Below are 21,949 nucleotides of genomic sequence, written 5' to 3'. Positions count from 1 at the left end.
TAGGCCTATATATTTAAAAAAACTATTTAGAAAATGGCCATAGGCCTTTTTATATATGTCAGACTATAAGTTTATATGCCGACCTATATCATATTATTTATTTAAAAATAAATAAATTTTTTTATTTTAAATAAAATTATTATTATAATAATTTTGAGTAATAAAATAATATTTTTTAATTATTTTTTAATTAATAATATTTAATAAGTTTAAATAGGCTAACTTATCACTTTCACCGGATAACATAAGCTAACCTAATAAGAATATGATACGATAGTTTATCTTATCTTATCCTTTCTCTTTTTTTGGCTAATCTTATCCTATCCTCTTTATTTGGTACTTCAGTCCAAACAAGTTCTTAGAGTTTTAAAAGCATACTCGAATGAAGATAGTTTAAAATGATTTTTACAACTTTTTTTTTCTTTTTCAAATGAACAAAGTGATATCCAGGTTTTTTTTCTTTTTTCTTTTAGTAACAGGTGATATCCATGCTTTAATTATAGGAATAAGTGACCTGTATTTTATTAAGAAAATAATAATAATTACTAATAATTATAAGTTTAAATTATAAGAAATTTATTTTTCTTGATCAGAAATTTTAAGATCTAATTTTAAAAACAAACAAGCGGTCTCAAGTTTGAATTTTAGAAATTAAAAATTTATATATATATATATATATATATATATATATATATATATATATATATATATATATCATAAAATCGCCCAGTATGAATCCGACTATTGTCCAGTTAAATTACAAAGATTGATATCATAATAATAAAAAAAGATTTAAGTTTTAAAACATTATTTATAAAAGATAATAATAATAGTAATAATATTTATTTTCGTTATTATTTAAAACTTAGAAAGATTTATTACCAAAAAAAAAACTTGGAGAGTGTGAAAATAAAAATACTAAATGTATTTTTAATTTTATATGTTATACTCAGTATAATTGTTTATAATTGGTTCTTATGATATTATTATTATAATGTCTTCGAAATATACGAATAAAAATAAAAATAAATATTACCAATAAAAATAAAAATTTATGTAATTAATTCGTATTCTAATAATTGTTTTTAATATTATATTTATATTTTAATTTAACTTTACATTAATCTTATTATATCGTAACAGCTGCAAATGATAAAAAAATATAAAAATAAATATACATATAAAAAACAAAACTAGAATTTGTTTATGTAAAATTTAAATGAACAATAAATATGACGCATAAATGGGAGAGATTATTTTTAAATTGGTACTAGTGAATTACTCGTGCGATGCTTGAGGGAAAAAGAACGAAATCGTCGTCGTTGGTTAATCACCGCATCGGTAAATCAACACATTCATCTTGTTATCAAACTCTGAACAATACCATGGTGGAGGAATAAACATGAAGGAACAAAAAATAAAAAAACAAACATGTTACTTGAGAATTATGTGAAATAAAAAAGAATTATCTTGCTATTTTGTGCTATTTTTCAACTTTAAAAGACTACAACATTCACACGGAACTTGTAAACATCAACCACAAACAAATCTGCAACTCAGAGGCATTGATTGTTTTGCAAAACAAATATAGTTATGTACTCAATAATTCATTCTTCGAATATAACCACCAATGAACCTTCTCCTTTGCATTATTATTCAATATGATCCCGTCTTATTGTTTCAACCGTACACAACAGTTGCTACAAAATGAAATCAATTAATATACATGAAGAAAAAAAATTAAATACTGTGCTGATTGTTCATTTTGTCTAGGTGCACTTTTATTTATCACAATATGATTGTTCATTTTATTTAGATGTTTGTTTCTGAAATATTTACAGCAGTAAATCTAATTATCTTAATCATACAAAGACAAGTTTGTTAGACAGTAGATATAAGGGGGGAAACTTGTTCGCATGCGGGGTGGTCCGGCCCTCCAGGCTGACCCCATTTTGTCACATCTAATTATCAACATTTCTATCAACATATAACAGGTTTTCGTATTTATCCACACACACAAAAAAGGTTCTTATACTTACGCCTAGATTACTATGTATCTATTTTTCTGTAGTTGTACCATATATATTAGATGAATAGTTCAAAAATATTTCAGTTGGTACGCTTAATATTATATAACAAACATTTTATACTTGAAGTTAAATGTGGTAATATCAAAAGATAACTCATTTGCTTAATTGCATAAGTATAAATAATTATTCAAAAAATTAATATATATATATATATATATATATATATATACACACACATATAAAAACATATATTTAATGCATCATATTTAATTTGAATAAGGTTGGTTTAGATGCTTGTTTCTAAAATTTTACAGCAATAAATCCAATGATCAGCCACAAAAACACGGATTTGTTAGGCAGTAAATATAAAAAAAATTGTGTTGGCGGACGAACTCTACTATTTGGCGGGCAGGGTGGGCTGGCCCTCCAGATCCCATTTTATCATCTCTAATTATCAATACCATTCCATATCAGCATGTAATAGATTTTTATATTTAAAAATAATAAGTTATGCTTGATTTATATTTTAAAGCCACATATAATTTTTAAAAAATTAAATATAACTATAAGTGTAATTTTACTTTGGTTTTAAGTATATATATATATTGATATTATAAAAAAAAAAGTATATATATATTGAATTAATTTGTTTTACTTTCCAAAGAATTGGCTGGTATTACTCCACAATTCGATATCATGACTAATTTTGTTGATTGTAAGTGTAATAATAACATAGATTAAAATGAGAAATAGAATGAGAGTGAACGAGGGGAAAGGAAAATGATGCGGTTTGGGTGAAGTATCGGAGCTGAGAAAGGCGCGAGGAAAAATAAAGATGTCATCTTAGAATTTGGTATTTATAAGAGTAATTGAGAGAAGGGAGGAAATGAAAAGTTTCCCACCTATAAAGTTTAAGTTTTGAATTTGAATAATTCTCACCTATTCAGTTCAAATTTCGAATTTGAATTTAACAATTAATAGGCTTAACTATTTCCCATGCAGAAAGTAGTGAGATATTAATCATTGTTGTTGGCCACCAAATAATTTGAGTTTGAAAATTGAATTATTTTGGAATTTATTTTCGAACTATTTTATTAAAATGAAAAAAAATTACTAAAAGAGGAAACAATTCAAATTCTTTCAAATGTGAACACAAAATTGAAAATGAAGGAAAGAGTGACACGTCAGCAAACTTTCCAAAGTTTGATTCTCCTTTCTATATATTAAGATAAGAATAAAAAGTCATATGTTAAATCTCCATTTAAACTAGATCTTTATCATTAATTTACTTGCATAGTTGCATAACTCACATAGTTAATAAATAATAATCATTAAATATAAACAAGATTAACTATTAGGGAGTGTTTGGTAGGAGGTAAATTTTTTTTTCCAGAAAAATGGGGTAGGAAAAATTATTTGCCTATAACTGATAGGAGGTGAAGTAAAAATATGGTTGGAATTTATTTTTTTCCATTATTTGCTTTTCTATGTTAATGGTTGGGGAAAATTATCATTGAAGGGGTGAAATTACTTTTTTCCAACGTGGTAGAAAAATTAACACACAATACAACATAAGTAAAATTAACTCAACATTTTCAAAATAATTTTGACCTATCAAATATCTTTTAATGACTTATTCAGGAAAAAAAAAATTCTCCACTATATTTTCATAAATTATTTTTTTCTAATAAATTATTTTTTCTTCTACCACTGTTAATATTAAAAGTGTAATCTGACCTCACCGAAAAATATATTAAAAACAAATAAAGTGGGGACTGATACGTACGCGCATTTTACCCGGTATAAGCTAAGAAAGAAAAGAAAAAAACGACTTGATAATGTGCCGAGTGACGGCCGTTGGTCAGCAAAACAATTTATAGTTGAATTGCCACGTGTCATGATCAAGACGATTCTTTCATTACCGTCAGAGCAATAACCCATGATAATGATAAAACAGAGTTTGATGTGAGATATAGAATTGTATCATTTTATTTATATTTTTCTTGGGTTTGATGTTTGAATTTTTTAAATGATATAAGTTATGTCATTTTAGGAGAGAGATAGATACAGAAAAATGAAATCATGGGAGAGAGAAAGTAAGTGATTTTTTTAATTTAAAATTTAAATAATTTTTTTTCTGTATCTGTCTTTCTTAAAAGGACAGAGTGTTATGTCATTTAAAATGATAAACACTTTTCTCATTTTTCTTTTATATAAAATCACACAATTCTCTATTCTTTTAAAAAAGAAAGAAAAAAGTGTTTGTCATTTTAAATGATATAAATTATGTCATTTTATGACAGATAGACATAAACAAATGTTTTGTTATTTAAAATTTAAATTAAAAAAAATTACTCACTTTCTCTCTCATAATTTTCCTTTCTTGTGTCTATCTCTTTCTTAGAATGAGATAACTTATCACATCTAAATTGAGAAACAACCAAGTCAAAAAGAAATATCTTTCCCATAAAATAATAAGAAACAAACAAAAGCAAAGGAAAAAAAAAAACTGTCCTCGGTTACAACCTCCGACGTGGAAAAGCCAACCACAAATCTTAAAAAACCTTCAATAAATATCATCCTCATCATCTATATTTTCGCATAACAAAACTGTGCTAAAACTCCTCTCTACTCTCATCCACCCGTCCCCAAACAATGAGTTACTACAACCAGCAGCAACCGCCCGTCGGCGTTCCTCCGCCCCAAGGTCCGTCCTCTAATTCCTCTTAAATGCTTTTTTTTGTGTGTCTTTACTTTTTGGTTTTTGTAGGTAGTTTAGTTATTATTTAACTCTTGCATGGTTATGTTGCTGGGTTGGGATTTTCTTGAATCTTAGTCTGACAGACAGGGTTTTGTGATTGTGGGGATGTTAAGGATCTGTGAATCTTTTTTTATTCTTTATTATTATTATTATTATTATTTTGGGGAAATCGGAGTTGGTGATTTTGTGTTTCTTAAATAGGTTATGGAAAGGACGCTTACCCGCCGCCGGGATACGCGCCGCAAGGTTACCCGCCGCAGCAGGCGTATCCAGCCCAGGGCTATCCGCCGCCTTATGCTCCTCAGTACGCTCAGCCTCCGCCTCCTCAACGCAATTCAAGCAGCCCTGGTTGCTTGGAAGGCTGGTGTGTCCTCTCTCTCTCTCTCTATAGCAATAATAATAATAATAAAATAAAAATTGAATGGGTGAATTTGGTTGTGGCGACTCAGATCGGGTACGATCTACTAGTTTACTCGATCGCGGTTGCCGGTGCACCATAACCTACGGTGCGTCAGCGGTTACAAGATATTATTTGCTTTTCTCTGAGGAGACTCCGTCACGCACGATACTCGAAATGGATGCACAATTTTTTATTTATTTTTTGGGTGGGCCCGTAGAGTGTGTACAAAGTAACTTAAGACGTGTAAACTATGCTTAATTAATTAATCGGGAAGACGTGTAAACTATGCTTAATTAATTAATCCGGATGATTATATTTACAATTTTTTTTTCTTACAAACTATATTAATTATGACTGGTCAGACTTTAATTAAGATTTCAATCAAGATACTATATCTGGTCATAGTATAGTTTATAAAACAAAAAAATTTATAAATATAACCTTCCTTCGATTAATACGAAAATTGCTAACTTGGAAGTAGGAACTGCATTTATATCTTATTGAATTTTCAGTCTCGTCTCATTTTTTGGGTAACCAGAAAATAATTACTGACTTCATGAAATTAATATTTTCAAGGCACCGATTTTAATTTGTTTGAATTTGTAAATTGTTCCAGCTTGGCTGCGCTGTGCTGCTGCTGCCTCTTGGATGCGTGCTTCTAAGAAGACATTACTCTGCACAAATTGGATTTACATAAAGTGTATTTTGACTTTGAATATTGTTCTTTTTTTTTTCCCTCGTTGATTGTTTGCCTTTTATGAATATGAACTATTGCTTCCGAAGATAACAGTGCCTCATTCACATGATTGGTAGATTTCTAATTTTCCTTGTGTTATCGTTTGATGCCTTTATACTTCGGCGGTAGATACAATCTACAACACCCTCTGATAGCGTAAGATTTGTTGTATGCGTTTGAATTGGAAATTTGGGTTTTGGTGACTCATTCACAATTTATTGACCTTACAATGATTTGATTAGTTAATGGAGCTATCAAATCAAAGCAAAAAGAATGAGTGATTGAGAGAAAACAAGAAATGGGTTCAGCCTGCAAACAAAGACAAATCTTTGCAGCACGAAATACTTGTGGCTTGACAACTTTCTTTGTGACGTGAATTGCACTTGAGCGTTGCCTTTTGTATATATGGTCCTTAATGTGGTTTGGCAGGTTATTCTCTTTATATTCTTTTGCCAGTAGAGTCACCATAAGTATTGAACAGTTTATTCCACCCACGACTATTCTTTTTTTCTTCTCCACACTTTCAACATTACTACGTAATCCACTGTTTAACCCTGTTCATGGGTTATCCTTTTGTTAGATTCTTGACAATTATTGTTATTCATTCCTTCATTCTCTTCCCCATCACACTGTTTCTGGAATATATTAGTAGGAGCCTTCTGTTAAGCGAAATACTAGTACAAAGTTCAGTGGTTGCGTATTTATACAGGTGTCATTGGTTGAATCTCATATTAAGCGGAATTAAATATGAAAGTTTTATATGTGTTTATTTAAAATTAAATTAAAATTAATTCGATTGCCCCAATCCAACTATGTTCGAGATGGATCGGTTAAGATTGAAAAAAAAGTTTTCTCTCAACTTGATCGGTTTAGTTTTACTTTTGTTTAAAATCAATCTAACCCATGTAATGACCCCTACAAGAGTCCTTCTAATTTTTATAAAAATGCTGAAAGCATTCTCAAGACGTGTACAAAGCAAACTTCATCTCCCACACCTTAGAACCTGTCGCAGCAACACATTCATTTTTACAAACGCAACACCATTGTAGCATAATGAAATTGGAGCATGGATCAGCATTCTTGTACATTAGACATTAAGCAGGAATTCCCGTGGACGCGATGTTGTCAGCCATACTATGCTTGTTGTCTTGGTCATTCTCGAGTTGGCTGTAATTCCCTTTCTCTTTGAAAAGTTGAATGTGATGATGTTTGCAGTAGAGTTTTCCCTCATGTGTAACAAAGTTAGATGAGCTTATAGTACAACCTCCATAGGTACATTTGAAGCAGCTCTTGTGGTAGGGATTCCTATTAATCGTAACCTTCAACAGAATAACAAAACCATATTAGTATTAATAATTAGGAGGAAGATGAGTAAAATAGTCAATTAAAAGGTTACCTTCTCAGTGGGATAGACAGTCTTATTGCAAACCACACATTTGTCTCTGGTGCCCAAGAACACGTTTGCGAGTACCTTGGCATTCTGTTAAAATTATCCAGTTCCATTTACATGTCAGTGAAAAAGAGAGAGAGAGAGAGAGAGTAAATAATGAAATCAATGAAAATGGCAAACTTGACATGACAAATGAAGTATACTCGCTACCCAACAAATGAAGAAAGAGATAGAATCCAAAAGAATGTTCACTTAGTTTGGCAAGAAATGCTACAGAGAAATAACCTCATTTTCAGTGTTCTGTCTTTCTGGTTTCTGAATTTTGGGTGTTCCTGTGATGATGAGAATAAGAGGCAAAAAAAATAAAAACAAAAATAGTTAAGTCTATTATGATTTTCACATGGGATTTCTGTTTCTAGTTTACTAGTAAATTTCACCTTCGAAGCTTTTGTCCAGGCTACCAGTTCGCTTGAAGAGTTGATCATAGTGAGGTCTGCAGTAGAGCACCCCCTCAAAAGAACAGAAGTTGCCGAGCTGCAAACAAAGTTACAACTCTCTCAAAAAATATTGGAGTATCATTTGGTCAACTTTGGAGGCTTAACTGTAGCGGGCTAGCCGTGAAAACCTTTTTTATTTTTTTATTTTTTTAACTAACATGAACTAAGTTCGGTCACATTTTGAAAGCTTTGTCTAACTAATTTAATAAATGGACTTTGACTAATTGATACACTAAACTTTTGAGAATGGTAGTCTAGTAAATTCTTCAACAGAGACATCTGTTTGTTGGGCCCTTGGAATTAAGGGAAATGAAAGCTGCTAAACATTTTTATCAACTACAATAGCCTTATATAGCACATGATTAGTATGAGTGGAAAAACCTAAACAGAAAGAGGATGACATGCATATACACACACATATATATATATATATATATATATATATATATATATATATAACTATGTAATGCAGCCATAATCATCATTAAAGGATAAATAATCCCTGCTGATATGGTTTCATAATGCTTCTCCCTACCAATGGAAATATACAACCCTTCATCATATTCATATATCCTCTATTTGAGCATTATAGATGCATACACAATGTTAAACATACAATGTATATTGTTACATACATTACATAAGGGTTTATACCTTAAGGGTATTCCGGCAATGGTGGCATCGGAAGCAGGCCTTATGATAGATACGGCCATCTGCGGTTAGCTTTTCAACAAGGTAAACGGTTTTGTCACAAGCCATGCACTTTTGTGTTGTTCCTGCAAAACTGGCCATGGCTTCCAATATCCACAGATGACCAGACCCTGACGGGCCTGACCAGAAAGAGCAAGAGCAACAGAGAATGAGAGGGTGAGGGAGGAAAATGCACTCTTCCGCAAGGATTTTCCTTTGCCAAAGTTGCTCTTATCCCAAAAGAGATAAAAGAAATCAGAGGAGGAGATGAAAAACTGAGAGAGAGAGAGAATTGTGGACAGCAGTGAATTGCGGATATAGATGCAGTGATTATTTGACTATGAATTGTGGATGAAATTAACAAGATTTATATAGAATGTAGAGCAATCATTTTGTCCTAATTTTATGTAAGTTAGCATCAGAGTGATCCAATCCAATGGTCAAGATATATATTTAACTTGAATTATTATGAATATCATTCACGCTTCGAGTACCACCAAATACCACGTTGGGGTAGGGCAATAAATACCGTAATCCCAGATCACGGTCCGAATTCTGGATTAGTTCAATAAGTAACTTAAAGAGTCAAACTTGTGAGGACACCGAAAAAAATCTGATTCACCTCGAAAAGATACTTTAAGTTCGGTTATATTAAAAAAAATATCATTGACTATGAAAGGTCAACCTGGGTTGGTGCCAAGTGGCTTTTCTCTGATTTTAATATTCGACTTTTTTATGTATGGTAGGGTCATTATTGATACTAATCACATTACAATTTTTCCACAAATATAATGAAAACTAACCATCCGACTATATGTAGGATCGTACATGAAAACAACCACCCAACTAATACCACGGGAAATAAACATTCAAAACAGGTTATGATATGTGGGTGGGTTAACTTATAACACGATATCAAAATTGATATTCAAGTCCACTAGTAAAAATATTTGTGTCGTGTTCGTGTTGAACAAAAATAACTTGTAAAAATTTCATGACGTGTCATATGTTGTTTAATCCATATTTTTTTATTTTATTTTATTTAAATTTTTTTAAATTTCTATCATTTTTTTGTCAATTACTATTTTGATCCACAATTTTGTGTCGTGTCAATCCGCAAAAAATTCATTTCGTATTTGTGTTGAAGATTTTGTCACGAATAAAAATTTATGTTGTGTTCGTGTAACGTGTATTCGTATCATGTCAAATTCGTGACGTGTCGTGTCAACTCATTTTAACACCCCTACATTTAGTTTATTGTTATATGTTTGTAAGTTTTTATTGCCTTCGATGAATTCAATTTTTTTATTGTAGGAAAAGAAGGGATGTGAAGACATAAAATACTGTGAAGTTATTGCAGCTAACTGCCGAGTTTCCTTTTATCATAGTTAGTGAAAGGTACACATATTGATTCAATTAGTATATGCTTGATTCCGTTTAAGTGTGATCTTAGGTTCAAGTCTACGTGAATGTAAAAAATTTTCTTTTGGGGAATTAGCCTCACGCCCTCACCATGATATGGATTGTGATTTATCAAAAAATAAAAATAAAAATTGAAAGGTTTGAAAAGGTAACTTCCTGGCAGACGCTCCAGTTTAAGCAAATTTAACAAAAACAAGAAAAAAGGAACTTGAGAAAACATTGGGTAAACACAGTGAATAGGGCCTACAGTTTACCCTGCTATAGGAAATGGGAGCATAGACACAAATCCAAGTGACGCCTCAAACTCAGCATTGTGGGGTTTGCATGACTTTATCAAAGTGTTTTTTGATGCATTAGTTTGATTTGCCTATATTGTATTTCTCTCATAAAAGAGATGAACCAGGGTACCCAATGGTGATAAGATTGCGATTTGAATGTTCTTTTGCTTCAATCCTGATTCCTGATCAGAAAATTTCACATAATAAGAACCTATTGGATATGGATATTAATATTGTCATTAATTTCGGCCTAACATTATAAACTCATCCTTTGCGTAATAATATATGAAAAATATAGGATGGGTATGGGTTAGCCTTTTATTATTGGAAAAAGTATTTCTACGGTCACCGGAGATAAAATTATCTTCATTGAGCTCAAAACAACGTTATTTTGGTGTTATAAGATTAAAAAATTATAATGATAAAGACTAATATAACTCTGCAATGTATTAAAATTATAAAAATATTTTGATTTCTGTCTCAAAACGACGTCATTTTGGACTCACTAAGGATAACTTATATCCATTGATTGCAGAAATCTTTTACCTTTTATTATTATTATTTATATAAGGTAAATTTTGCAATACGTCTTGTACATCCTAAAACGATATTAAAATTGTGTGTTACCATTGTAGTGATTACACGTGGCACGAGAAAGTGGTATAAATCAGAAGTAATGTTTATGACTTAGAACCTATTTTAAAATAATTTCACCGAATCAACTTCTTGCCTTGTAATATAATTAAAAAAGACTCACTTTACCACGCAGGGCATTTGGTCTAGTGGTATGATTCTCGCTTTGGGTGCGAGAGGTCCCGAGTTCGATTCTCGGAATGCCCCCTTTTTTTTATCCTATATTTTAAAGATCTGACGGCTGGCAAGCTTGACTTGTTAATTGGTTCAATTAAATACCGATAAACATCAGTTTTATTTTTTGTTTTTTGAAGATCTGGAAGCTGGCAAGCTTGACTTGTTAAATTGGTTTAGTTATAACAATTAACATTAGTTTTTTTTCTTCTTGTTTTTGAAGATCTGGAAGTTGACAAGTTTGACTTCTCAGCTGGATAAGTTAATTAAATAAATAAGCATCAGGGGCTGCAAGTGAAATTCCTTGGGATGAATGATGTGACCATGTGATACATGAACAGTTTTGGCCGGAAGTTTTTCACATTTTCAGTACCAACAGCTTGCCACCGAAAATGTAATAGAAGACTGTGTTCTGAGTCATAATTGATCTTAAAATATAAAACAAAATATTTAAACCAGAGTAGACAATGAGCAAACTCTCTGAGACACCTTCCTTCCTAGAAAAACATGTTAACTTCAGGAATTGGTAACTTCATCCAGTGGTCCCAATTCCATGAAAGGACATAGGACCTGCTGCTATGGTGAGTCATAGTTGATCTTAAACATATAAAACCAGAGTAATGAATAAGTTAACTCTCATAGGCAACTTCCCTGGGAAAACATGTTAGCTTCATCCAGTGGTCCCATTTCCATGAATGGACATAGGACCAGCTGCTACTTAGTAGTTCATGCCATTTTCTCATTTTCATGCAATCTTCCTACAAAACTGCAGATATATAAACATTTAAGAAAAAATATAGATAAATTAACTTACACGTAAGTGTCACAGAATGGGCATTTGGTCTAGTGGTATGATTCTCGCTTTGGGTGCGAGAGGTCCCGAGTTCGATTCTCGGAATGCCCCAAATTTTTACACTTCCCTAGTCCTAGAAGGGACCCTTGCTGCAGGGTCTTTTCTTCACTTGTTGAGCACACTAAGAGAAGACAGACAGCTTGCCACGAGGCACTTTATAGCAGTTGCTTTGACTTTCAATACCCACACTGTGGCAAGCGATCTCAACTCTCAGGACATCTTTTGAATCTAGACATTCTAAGATGAAGTAATATTGTTTGAAATATAATAGTGAATTGTTGTACTTGTACACGACGCCTGGCACCCAAAAATATCAAATCTTAAAAACAGATGTATGAACATAATGATTTATTCAAATCCAGTACACATGTAGCACTAGCAATTATCTTCCATTATAATTTACTACACTCAGATTTAATACGTAAAAACCTCCATATCAAATTACATATGTCTGATTTGATGTAAGCCAGTCAAAAAAGGAAGAGAAAAAAAGAAAAACTAGTATCACACTAACAACGAAGTCACTTCAATCAGCTTGCTATCAGAGTCTGTAATGCAACATACACAGATTCATAGGCTGGACGCGAGCTTCAGTTCTTTGATTTAGAATGTTTTACAAGCCAATCAACAACTGTATCAACGTTGGTGGAGTTTTTACATGAGACCATGAAGCAACAAACTTCTCTATCATTGATAGATTTCAGTCCCCTGCACATGTGAAGCAAAATTAATGAAAGAAAAGTAGGAGTGCATTCTGAAAAGCTATATTGTTCAAATCAAAGCATCAAACCACATTAGCAGGTGCAGAGAGAATAAAACGCATTGCATAGTGGCTATTCTTAAGGTACCTAAACAAAAGATTATAATAAGGGGAAAATACTTCTGCTGTTACCACAGAAGTATTTTCTTCTTGCGGCTGACACAACAAATTTATTTATTTATTTCTTTAAAAAAACAAACATGATAAATTAGCAGCTACGAATAATCTGACATGGCATTATTTGACTAGTAATTTCTACTTTGCTACAAGGGAAATGTTTACGTATACTATTGATTTAGTCAACACCATACTCAGCTTGGCTAGGTACATCTGACCATCTTATCTTGTATATCCAGACACAATACTTACATCTGTTCTGTCATGTCTTGCTCAGACAAAGCCTCTGGTTTGTCAATCTTATTACCCAGAACCAGCAGGGGAGTCCCATTTAAAGAAGGTTTGCTCAACAAGTCATGAAGTTCATTTCTAGAGACAGGTAAATTGTCATGATCAGCTGCATCAACAACATAACTGCAAGTTCCAACATAAAAAATTGATGATAATCGTACTTTAAGACACTTCACCATATACGTAGTCTAAAATGAAATTCTACAATAAACAGGAAAAAAATAAGTATAAAGTTGAAAATTTGTGATGTGTTTGATGCAAACAACAACGGCTTAATTAAACTATTGGCAATCTTAGTTTGCATTAAAGTTCAATTTTGGTACTCCTTTCAAATGTAACAATATTATCCCGATAGTTTTCACATTATGCAATTATGTTCCTCTGCGATGCTGATTGGCATACAATTGATAATGTGTCACTCTTTTTTTTTTACTTTGATGTATATTGGCAAAATGCCTCATCGGCAAAAATCAAGTTCATGCTGAGCTCAATAAATCTCTCAGACAAAGAGCAGCAAGGTGAGGGTTGCAGCATGGGATCTTAGTTAGAAGGTTAAATTGAATGATCACTCATTTCAATATACGAACTATATATAAATTGTGTTCGGAGATGTTCAGCCCAAGGGCGTGAACTGATGGGTTGATGATGTATGGACCAAGATGGAGTGATTTGAACGGAATGACCAGGTCTCCATTATTGATCGGTCTGTGTGTTTGTGTGATGGTTTCTGCCGGGTATACAGTGGAGAATGGGCAGTGAAGTTGTTCACCTGCAGAGTGCTCAGGGTATTCAAAGAGAGGTATGTGCTACAATGCAGGAAGCAAATGATCCTTGCTTTTAGGTTAAGAGTGTGACACAAATAGGTGGTTATGAGAAATTATAGAAGGTGTGAGGTAGCACAAACAGTTTTGAGGTGCATGAGTGTGTGTGTGCCAAATGTAGGGGGAATCATACGGCAGGGGTGGAAGGTGGTTGTTTGGAGAAAGAGAGTGGAGAGATGTTCCATGAGCCATGAGGTGGACATATTGTCCTGTAATGGGAGTGAGGATTAGGACGTATATGGGGCCTAATCCACTGGTTCAGAACAAATTGCAAATTAATCAATGTGACAAACTTTATACTCTTTGTCTTATTAAATATTTTTATAGAACTAATTTTATTTCTGTTGAAAAAATTTGAAATTTCTCAATCCTATTTCTTTAAAGCTGAAAAACTACAGCAGAAAATATTGAATCAAATGAGATTAAAGACGGGGCCTTTACAACTTACAACGAGAAAGGTATATGAAAACATTTCATCAGACAAGAAAAGGCTAGATCTCATTCACTGATGCAATAAGTGTTTAGAGGGCGTACACAATAGCTGAAACAGCACGGCAGTATCTCTCCCACATACTGCGAAACCTTGGTTGACCTCCAAGATCCCATAACTTTATTGTCACATTACCTTTAGTTACCTTTTTCATATTAAATCCTACCTGTAGATAACAACTTCATCAAGTAAATTTCCAGAGAAATAAACTAACCACAAATTTGCAGCAGGACATCCTCTAGTTACACAGTTATCAGTGATTTCAAAGAAAGATAGTGTACCGTAGGAATCATGTCTTCACTATAACCCCCAGTCTTCAGAAGAATATCAAACAGAAACTCAGCATCAGCATGGTAGGAAAAGAAGAAAAATAAAATAGAAAGTTAATAATGCAGAAGGTCAGGTCACATACTGCAATAACATTTACAAGTGATGTTTTCCCAGCATTCTGAAGGCCAATCAAAGATAGCTCCATTTCATGCTTGCTAAAGAGACTACCATTGGACAAGAGAAAGAAACAAATTATTAAAAAATCCACCATAAATGTCACTTAATCATCTAGTTGAATGAAAAATCACAGAAATACTAAGTAGCATTTCAGTTGAAATGCAAGAGCAACACGATATAATATAGTAGGTGAACCCTAGCAAGTAATTTTACCAACTTAATACTGTGTATTGAAAATAAACAACTTATGACATCGTCAATCTCACACAAACATTAAGAAATATTAGGTACACATGAAGTAACACATTCCAGTAAAACCATGCGAGTGAGCTCAAAAAACAAGGAAAGCAATACAAGTATTGAAAAAAGAGTTTCAAATTTTGTGAGAGAGCATCGAAAGAGGAAGGAAAAGAAAAAGACAAGTTTAGTAGTAGGTTCACCTGCGCAACCAATTGATGAAAGCATCCCACAGCCACAACCCCATTGGTCTCTGCTCCGATTCAACGGAAACGACTTCGCTTCGATTTCAACACCAACAAACACTTGGCTTTTCTTCCTACTCCCTCCTCCCGACAATCCAAAATGATATTACCTTTTTATTTTTATTTTTCTTCAAAAAAGTAGAAAAAGACATATGTTTCGAACAAGCTAATACATAATTGGAGTAAACAAATTAAATTTATATATTTTAATACGAGCGAACTATATTTACAATTTGTTTTTTTACATATTTTTCCAAACTATTTATATTGAAGTATTAAGAATTTATAGATAAATAATTTGTAAATATAATATATCCTTTCTAAATATATATAGAGAACGAATTTCCTAATAAAAAATATGGTTTCAGAGCCAACACAGCACAGACTTAACAAATAGGAATTGTTCTCACTTTTATTCAATTTTGCTGGGATTGGACACTTTGACTGGACGGTAATGGTCGGTGTTTTATTATTATTTAATTATACATAATATTGGGTTTCAGGAGGGGGAGGGTAGGTCCGGTCGAGTAAAAAATGTTGAATTTTAAAAGGAGATTTATGGTTTTTTTTTTTTTTTTTTTGGTAAACAATTTATGGGTTTTTATTACGTGATATAAAGTATGATTAAATTGTTTATAATATGCATAAAAGTGTTGTAATTGGATTAAATATACAAACTTAATTTTACTCTAATTTCGTTGTTTAAATTTAATCTTGTTGAAAAATGAGTTTACAAAATTGTAAACAGTAATTTATGCTTAGTAAATTTTCATTTGGAAAATAATTTTAGCCAAAATGATATTGTTTAAACATGTTGATAAAAATACGTTTAGGTGTATATTTATCATTACAGACATGTAAATATTATTAGAATAATAATATGATACGAAATTTTGAAAAATACTGTGACACTAATTATTAAACATGTTTGCACTCTCATATTTAATTCATGGTTGCCAAGCCTTCTTCAACAAATTATTCAGTCAATTTGATAGTTGGTTATGAATGAATGTTATTATTTTCTTCAACCCTTATTAAAGAATGGTTGATAGATGATTTTGTGCTTCTTTCAAAAATAATTTATTATTTTGTATTATTTTTTAAATTATATATTAATTTAATCCTTTTTAAATTATATATTAATTTCATTATTATTTTTTAAATATGGACAATGCCAGATTTTTTTTGTTATTCATTTTCTATTAATTTCGTATTTTTACTGAGAATGTTTTCAAATTTTCAATAAAATTAGATATCATATCTGAAGTGATTAATAAGTAGGGGTGTTAACGGACCAAGCCGAGCCGAGCTTTGGTCTTAAAAGACTAAGTCTGTATTTAAATGTGTCGGCCTTACCAAGCCTGTTACCTGTAACGGCCGACCGCTTCAAGAATCAAATGACTATTCCCACATACTAACACGAGATTTTTCAGTGTGTTTTTTCCTTACTCGCACACTTTCCGAGAAAACTTTCCAGGAGGTCACCCATCCCAGAATTGCTACACCGTACTGGAAGAGAGGCCCTGCTCTGACACCACTTGTAACGGTCGACCGCTCCTTGTCTGTGCCTCTTTGCACCGGCGATCACTCCCCCGCCCTCGTCAGCGCTCAGGATGTTACATGACCACCAGCTTCCGCCTGGTTCGTCCTCGAACCACTCCGTACTGGAAGAGAGGCCCTGCTCTGATACCACTTGTAACGGCCGACCGCTTCAAGAATCAATGACTATCCCTACATACTAACACGAGATTTTTCAGTGTGTTTTTTCCTTACTCGCACACTTCCCGGGAAAACTTCCCAGGAGGTCACCCATCCCAGAATTGCTCCAAGTCAAGCACGCTTAAGTGTGGAGTTCTTCTGATCCGGGTTACCGAAAAGCAGATGCATCTTGTTTGTATAGGTAGTACCAATTAATTCTTATAAGCTATCCCAAACTGTGCAGTCTCACACCTGCACAGTCTTTGGAATCCCTCTCTTTCGGGTGTCGATTCGAATCATTCATGCATGAAACCCCCCACTGGAAGCCTGTCAGGAGCCGCTCCTTGTCCGTGCCTCTTTGCACCGGCGATCACTCCCCGCCCTCGTCAGCGCTCGGGATGTTACATTACCTGTTATGAATATAATTATCGGCCTGTGGCCTGCCTTATTTACAAAAAATAAAAGCCTGATTTAGCCTGTTAAAAATAAATAAGACAACAAAAATTTATCCAAACAAAATATACAATCAACAACACTAGTAATTCCATAAATATTCATAAATTCAATGTATATCCAAACAGCATAATATAGAACAAAATCATTCAAAAAGTCTGTTTAACTAATAAAATAGGGGTGAAATGGATTGAAAGGAGAGAGGGCTATTATAAATAGTATAAAAAAATATAAATAAAAATAAAAATCAATATGCTAGGCCAGCTTGAGAGGCTTCAAGGCCGAGCATTTGAATTGGAGCCTGAGGTCTTTTTACTAAACAAGTTTTTATAAAAGTCCAAGCCTGATTCCAACAACCAATATTAGGCATGTAAGCTCAGGCCTTCACGAGCCGAGCCAAACGCCCCTCTCTCGTTTATCACCCTAAGTTATCCATATGACCATATCTATATATTAAATTATAATATATCATTTAGAAAGTGACTTAACTTATTTTTTTTTTAATAAATCATTTTTTATTAATTTATCTTTTTCAAAAAATTTAAATTCAAATTTACTAAATTCAATCATGAACATATTTTTACAATTTAAATATTTTTTAATATTAATTTTAAGGTTTTATCTAAATCAATTATTATTAAGTATATTTTTATTTTAGTTTTTCATAATTTTTAAAAATACTTTTTATTTATATTTTTAAAATTGTGTTTAAATCTATAGTACTTATACACTGCATAAGATAACTGCTAATCTTATATTCTAAGACAAAGCCATTCTTTGGCAACTTCTGACACATGGCTGCTTCTCCTTCTGACACGTGTTTGTTTTCACACTCCACAATTCCAAAAGTTTCCTTTTTGGGTAATTCAAGGAATAAAAAAATTCAAAAAGAAATTATAATCTGGACTCAAAATTGATGGCCAAGATTTGCTGTCCAAAATCAATGGTGCAGATCTGTTCTCATCTTTATTAGGACATAGCTCATCTTATTTTCAAATTTTAAAAATTAACACACAACTCATCTTATTTTCAAAATTTAAAAACTGACAACTTAATTAATCTTCACCTACTTTCTCCCTTGGAATGTTAAACGTTTAACAAAACCTACAGGCCTTCTCATTTTTTTTAGTGGTTCCTCCAGATTGCTCACATCTTCTTCTTTCTCCTGTTCTTCGTGTTCTTAGCGTTTTTCCCAGCTGCTGTTCGTCATTTTTTTGGCATTTGTCGTTCTTAGCGTTGTTTTTTTCCCACATTTCATATCATTCGCCGTTTTTTATTTTGTTGCTGCTTTTTGTCTTCGTTTTTAATTTTTTTTTCTCCGTTGCAATTTTGTTGCTGCTGTCGTACTTGTTTTTTTAAGTAGCTTACTATCAGTTACTATTGAATTTTAATCGATTCGGGTGTGGAGACAAAGATGGGTTCGGTATATTTTTTATCTGATAGTGGATTTTAAGATCTGGGTTATGTTTATATTTGTGTTTCCCTGCGAAAGTTTGGAAATTTTGCAACGTGAGCTAGGTTTTTAGGGTTTTAGATGGTTATTATGTGATGGGTCCTGGAGAATTTTTCTTTTCTTTTTTTTGTTTTTTGTGTTTAAGATATATTCAATGGTTTGTTGATTAGGATTTTGGGTTTTGGTGATGGTTTTGAAGGATATGGCTGAGGTGAAATCAGAGGAGTGTTGTATGGAGAATAAACAATCTATTTCCTGTTCCTCTGTTTCTGAAGGCAGTGGCAGTGCAATTCACAAGTCTCCAGGGATATGTAGCACAGCATCAACATCGCCTTCAAATCGATAACATAATTTAGTTCTTTACTTTTTCATTGCAGTATTAGTCATGAATTATCATGATGTGGTTACCTTGAGGGCAGTGTTTTATGCCTATCTATTATTGGCATAGTTTCACATTCTGAAATAGCAGCTGATTCCCTTTATACTATGGAGAACTTATCCATTTTGTATCTGTGTTATGATCTCTATGCATTGATTTTCAATGTATGAATATTTTCTGTACAGAAGGACCACTGGACCTATAAGGCGCGCTAAGGGTGGTTGGACAACACAGGAGATAAATCTTTACTCATTGGAGTGGGTAATATATTTTTCCTCACTGTTTTTCATTCTTTTATTTTTCCATTTTTCTTACAAACTCTTTGCTGCCCTTTTTTTGTTTGTAGACGTCATTGGTTTAATCTCAGGAATTGGTGAAGTTTGTGAAAGTGTGGTGTCTGGTAGGAAGACAAAAATGGTGTTGTTGGAGCTTGACAACCTGAGGTATTTAAAATGTTAGAGTAAAAAAAAAATTGTTGTCGTCTATTACCTTATATATTATATATTTCGTGTATAACGTTTTACTTGCTGCAACTCATATATAGAGGTCACAAGCTGAAGTGCACTTTGTGGGAGCATTATGTGGATGAGATGCAATCTTTTTTGGCAAACAACGACACTCCTCATAACATCATAATAGTTCAACTGGGAAGGATAAAATGTTTTAGGGGTATGTTTTTTTTAAAGAAACATTTTTTATTTTTTACTTCTCTATTATGTTTTTTATTCGATTTTTTTTTTCAATAGGTATATTGATGATAAAATGTGATGTACATTTCCTATCTAATTTGGTATATTGATGAACGCTGTTGAACTCCACTTCTTTTTCTTTCAAAGGAAACTAGAACCTCTTTAACTTAAGTGCAAGAAAAGGCTGTAGGTTGGGTATTCAATTTTGGAATCATAAAACTGGAGTGGGTCTGAAAGAAGGCTATAGAGAGAGCCTTTGAAACCGTGGAAGAGTTGTTGCATAGAAATGAAATGTTCTTGATGAAGTGTTTTTTTTTCAGTACTTATTACATACATGTATGAATATGGTGAATTGTTGATATGGTAATGGCCTTTGTTTATTCTTAATTTCTGCATATAAAAATCTGTGATTGGTACCTATTAAGGCATTAACAATGAATGTATGTCTCCTAATGTATAAATGACTGATTTAGCAATAATAGTTGATTGCTATGCTTTGAGATTGGCTGCCAGGTGTGCATCTCTAAAAGCTGATATGAGAAAAGTATAAGATCAGCTAAGAGAATGAAGATATGCTGAGCAAAGTACTTATACATCCTTGGCCAGGTAAAGAGATGAGAAACACCTCTTAGGAGATGTCCTACTTTGAGCAAGAGAGGCTCATGGAGGTGTAATGAGAAGAGAATGATGCATATATGTTTGTTTATTAACTGTTATAATGTCATTAGGCTTTATATCTTTTCTTCTGTTCATATGTTGCCAATATTTTCTTAGGCACTTAGGCAGAGAAGAATCCGAGTTGTTGAGGGAAAGACCTCAAGAATTCCATGGGTTATTGACATTAAAAATCTCACCCTTTTTAGGGCTGCTAAAGCAGGAGAAAAAAATGACAAAGGCGAGGCCATTGAAGGATGCAATGGGCAAGAATAGGGCTGTTATGTGGTTATGGATGTTGTGCACTTGTGGGAACTATCACATGAAGTATAATTTGAAGCATGTTGTATTTTGAAAAATATGTTTTATTTTGATGAATTTGTGTAGTTGTGATATATGTGGCTATATGATTAGGAGATATTTTGTAATATGGCTGACTTAGTATATAAATTTCCCTCTGGATGTATGTGAACCGCCACACAATAGAAAGAAGAACTAGGAGTTTCTTTTGATAGATATTGTGCTGGAGGTAAACTGTTATAAGAATGATGTATGTTGCTTGTGGTGAACTTCCAATGTGATATGTTGCCTCATGATGTTGGGCTTCAATGAAACCTTAATGGTATCTTGTGTTGTCATTTTGAGGATTATAGCTAAACTTAAAAGGGGAGAAGTACAGGTCCACAACAGAATTTTCATCCCAATACTCTCCTACTGTTTTTTTTTAACATTGATTCAAAACTTCTAGCGAAAAAAAATAGTACTCTCTTGCTGCTAAAAAATTAGTTATATCTTCCAGTATCAATAACGACGTTAATTAATATTAAAAGCAAAAATTGTAGTGTTACATGTTGTGCAATAAATGTTAATAATCAAATGATTAATCCAATCTTTGATTATGTTTTGGTTCGTCTTTTACAAGTTTAATTTTACAAGTTCGATTTTACTCAAACAAAGACTAAGTAAACAAAAATTATAATCCGACTCATTGAATAATTCAAAAAACACATACTAACAACTGATAGCGTATCGTTTTGGAAATTTATATGTCAACAAATCTTAACAGGTTATTTCTTTCTATTTCTTTTCTTTCTACATTGTCATTTTTTGAATTTAAATTTGAATTTGGAACGATGGTGTATTGGGGACCATCTGTCATCAAAACGCTGCATCTAATCTACTGTTTACTCAACGTAGAAATTAATTAGATCTCAGGTTTAATGATTGTTGCTTAATTTGAGGAATAATGGTTTTGGAAATCGTCCAATATAATTTAAAGCTTAATTTGTGGACCATCTGTCATCAAACCGTTGCTTAATTTGAGGAATAATGGTTTTGGAAATTGTCCAAT

At 32.5% G+C, this 21,949-nt stretch overlaps 3 protein-coding genes and 2 non-coding genes across 5 annotated transcripts; 3 read left to right on the top strand and 2 right to left on the bottom strand.

Moving 5' to 3' along the window:
- Positions 1-4,586: 4,586 nt before the first annotated feature.
- Positions 4,587-6,026, top strand: LOC133316217 (cysteine-rich and transmembrane domain-containing protein WIH2). Its single transcript, XM_061517944.1, has 3 exons — positions 4,587-4,737; positions 4,993-5,155; positions 5,808-6,026. Exons 1-3 carry the CDS (start codon positions 4,686-4,688, stop codon positions 5,851-5,853), a joined length of 261 nt encoding a protein of 86 aa, XP_061373928.1. The 5' UTR covers positions 4,587-4,685; the 3' UTR covers positions 5,854-6,026.
- A 975-nt stretch (positions 6,027-7,001) lies between these two features.
- On the bottom strand, positions 7,002-8,606 carry LOC133316173 (LIM domain-containing protein WLIM1-like). The gene is made up of 5 exons (XM_061517895.1): positions 8,469-8,606; positions 7,755-7,851; positions 7,603-7,649; positions 7,324-7,407; positions 7,002-7,246 (listed from the first exon to the last, which is right to left on the bottom strand). Exons 1-5 carry the CDS (start codon positions 8,604-8,606, stop codon positions 7,022-7,024), a joined length of 591 nt encoding a protein of 196 aa, XP_061373879.1. The 3' UTR covers positions 7,002-7,021.
- Positions 8,607-10,972: 2,366 nt separating this feature from the next.
- Positions 10,973-11,044, top strand: TRNAP-UGG (transfer RNA proline (anticodon UGG)). The gene has a single exon. It is a non-coding gene; the product is annotated as a tRNA-Pro (tRNA).
- Positions 11,045-11,843: 799 nt separating this feature from the next.
- On the top strand, positions 11,844-11,915 carry TRNAP-UGG (transfer RNA proline (anticodon UGG)). The gene has a single exon. It is a non-coding gene; the product is annotated as a tRNA-Pro (tRNA).
- Positions 11,916-12,209: 294 nt separating this feature from the next.
- On the bottom strand, positions 12,210-15,364 carry LOC133316179 (ADP-ribosylation factor-like protein 8b). The gene is made up of 6 exons (XM_061517901.1): positions 15,231-15,364; positions 14,756-14,837; positions 14,625-14,657; positions 14,388-14,509; positions 12,994-13,155; positions 12,210-12,572 (listed from the first exon to the last, which is right to left on the bottom strand). Exons 1-6 carry the CDS (start codon positions 15,272-15,274, stop codon positions 12,455-12,457), a joined length of 561 nt encoding a protein of 186 aa, XP_061373885.1. The 5' UTR covers positions 15,275-15,364; the 3' UTR covers positions 12,210-12,454.
- Positions 15,365-21,949: the final 6,585 nt, after the last annotated feature.

This window comes from Gastrolobium bilobum, unplaced genomic scaffold (assembly GCF_033153095.1).
Source record: "Gastrolobium bilobum isolate Gb01-03AN ecotype WA unplaced genomic scaffold, APGP_CSIRO_Gbil_v1 utg25868, whole genome shotgun sequence".
Lineage (NCBI taxonomy): Eukaryota > Viridiplantae > Streptophyta > Magnoliopsida > Fabales > Fabaceae > Gastrolobium > Gastrolobium bilobum.
The sequence above is the reverse complement of the archived record's forward strand: the minus strand, read 5'-3'. Positions and strand labels throughout refer to the sequence as shown.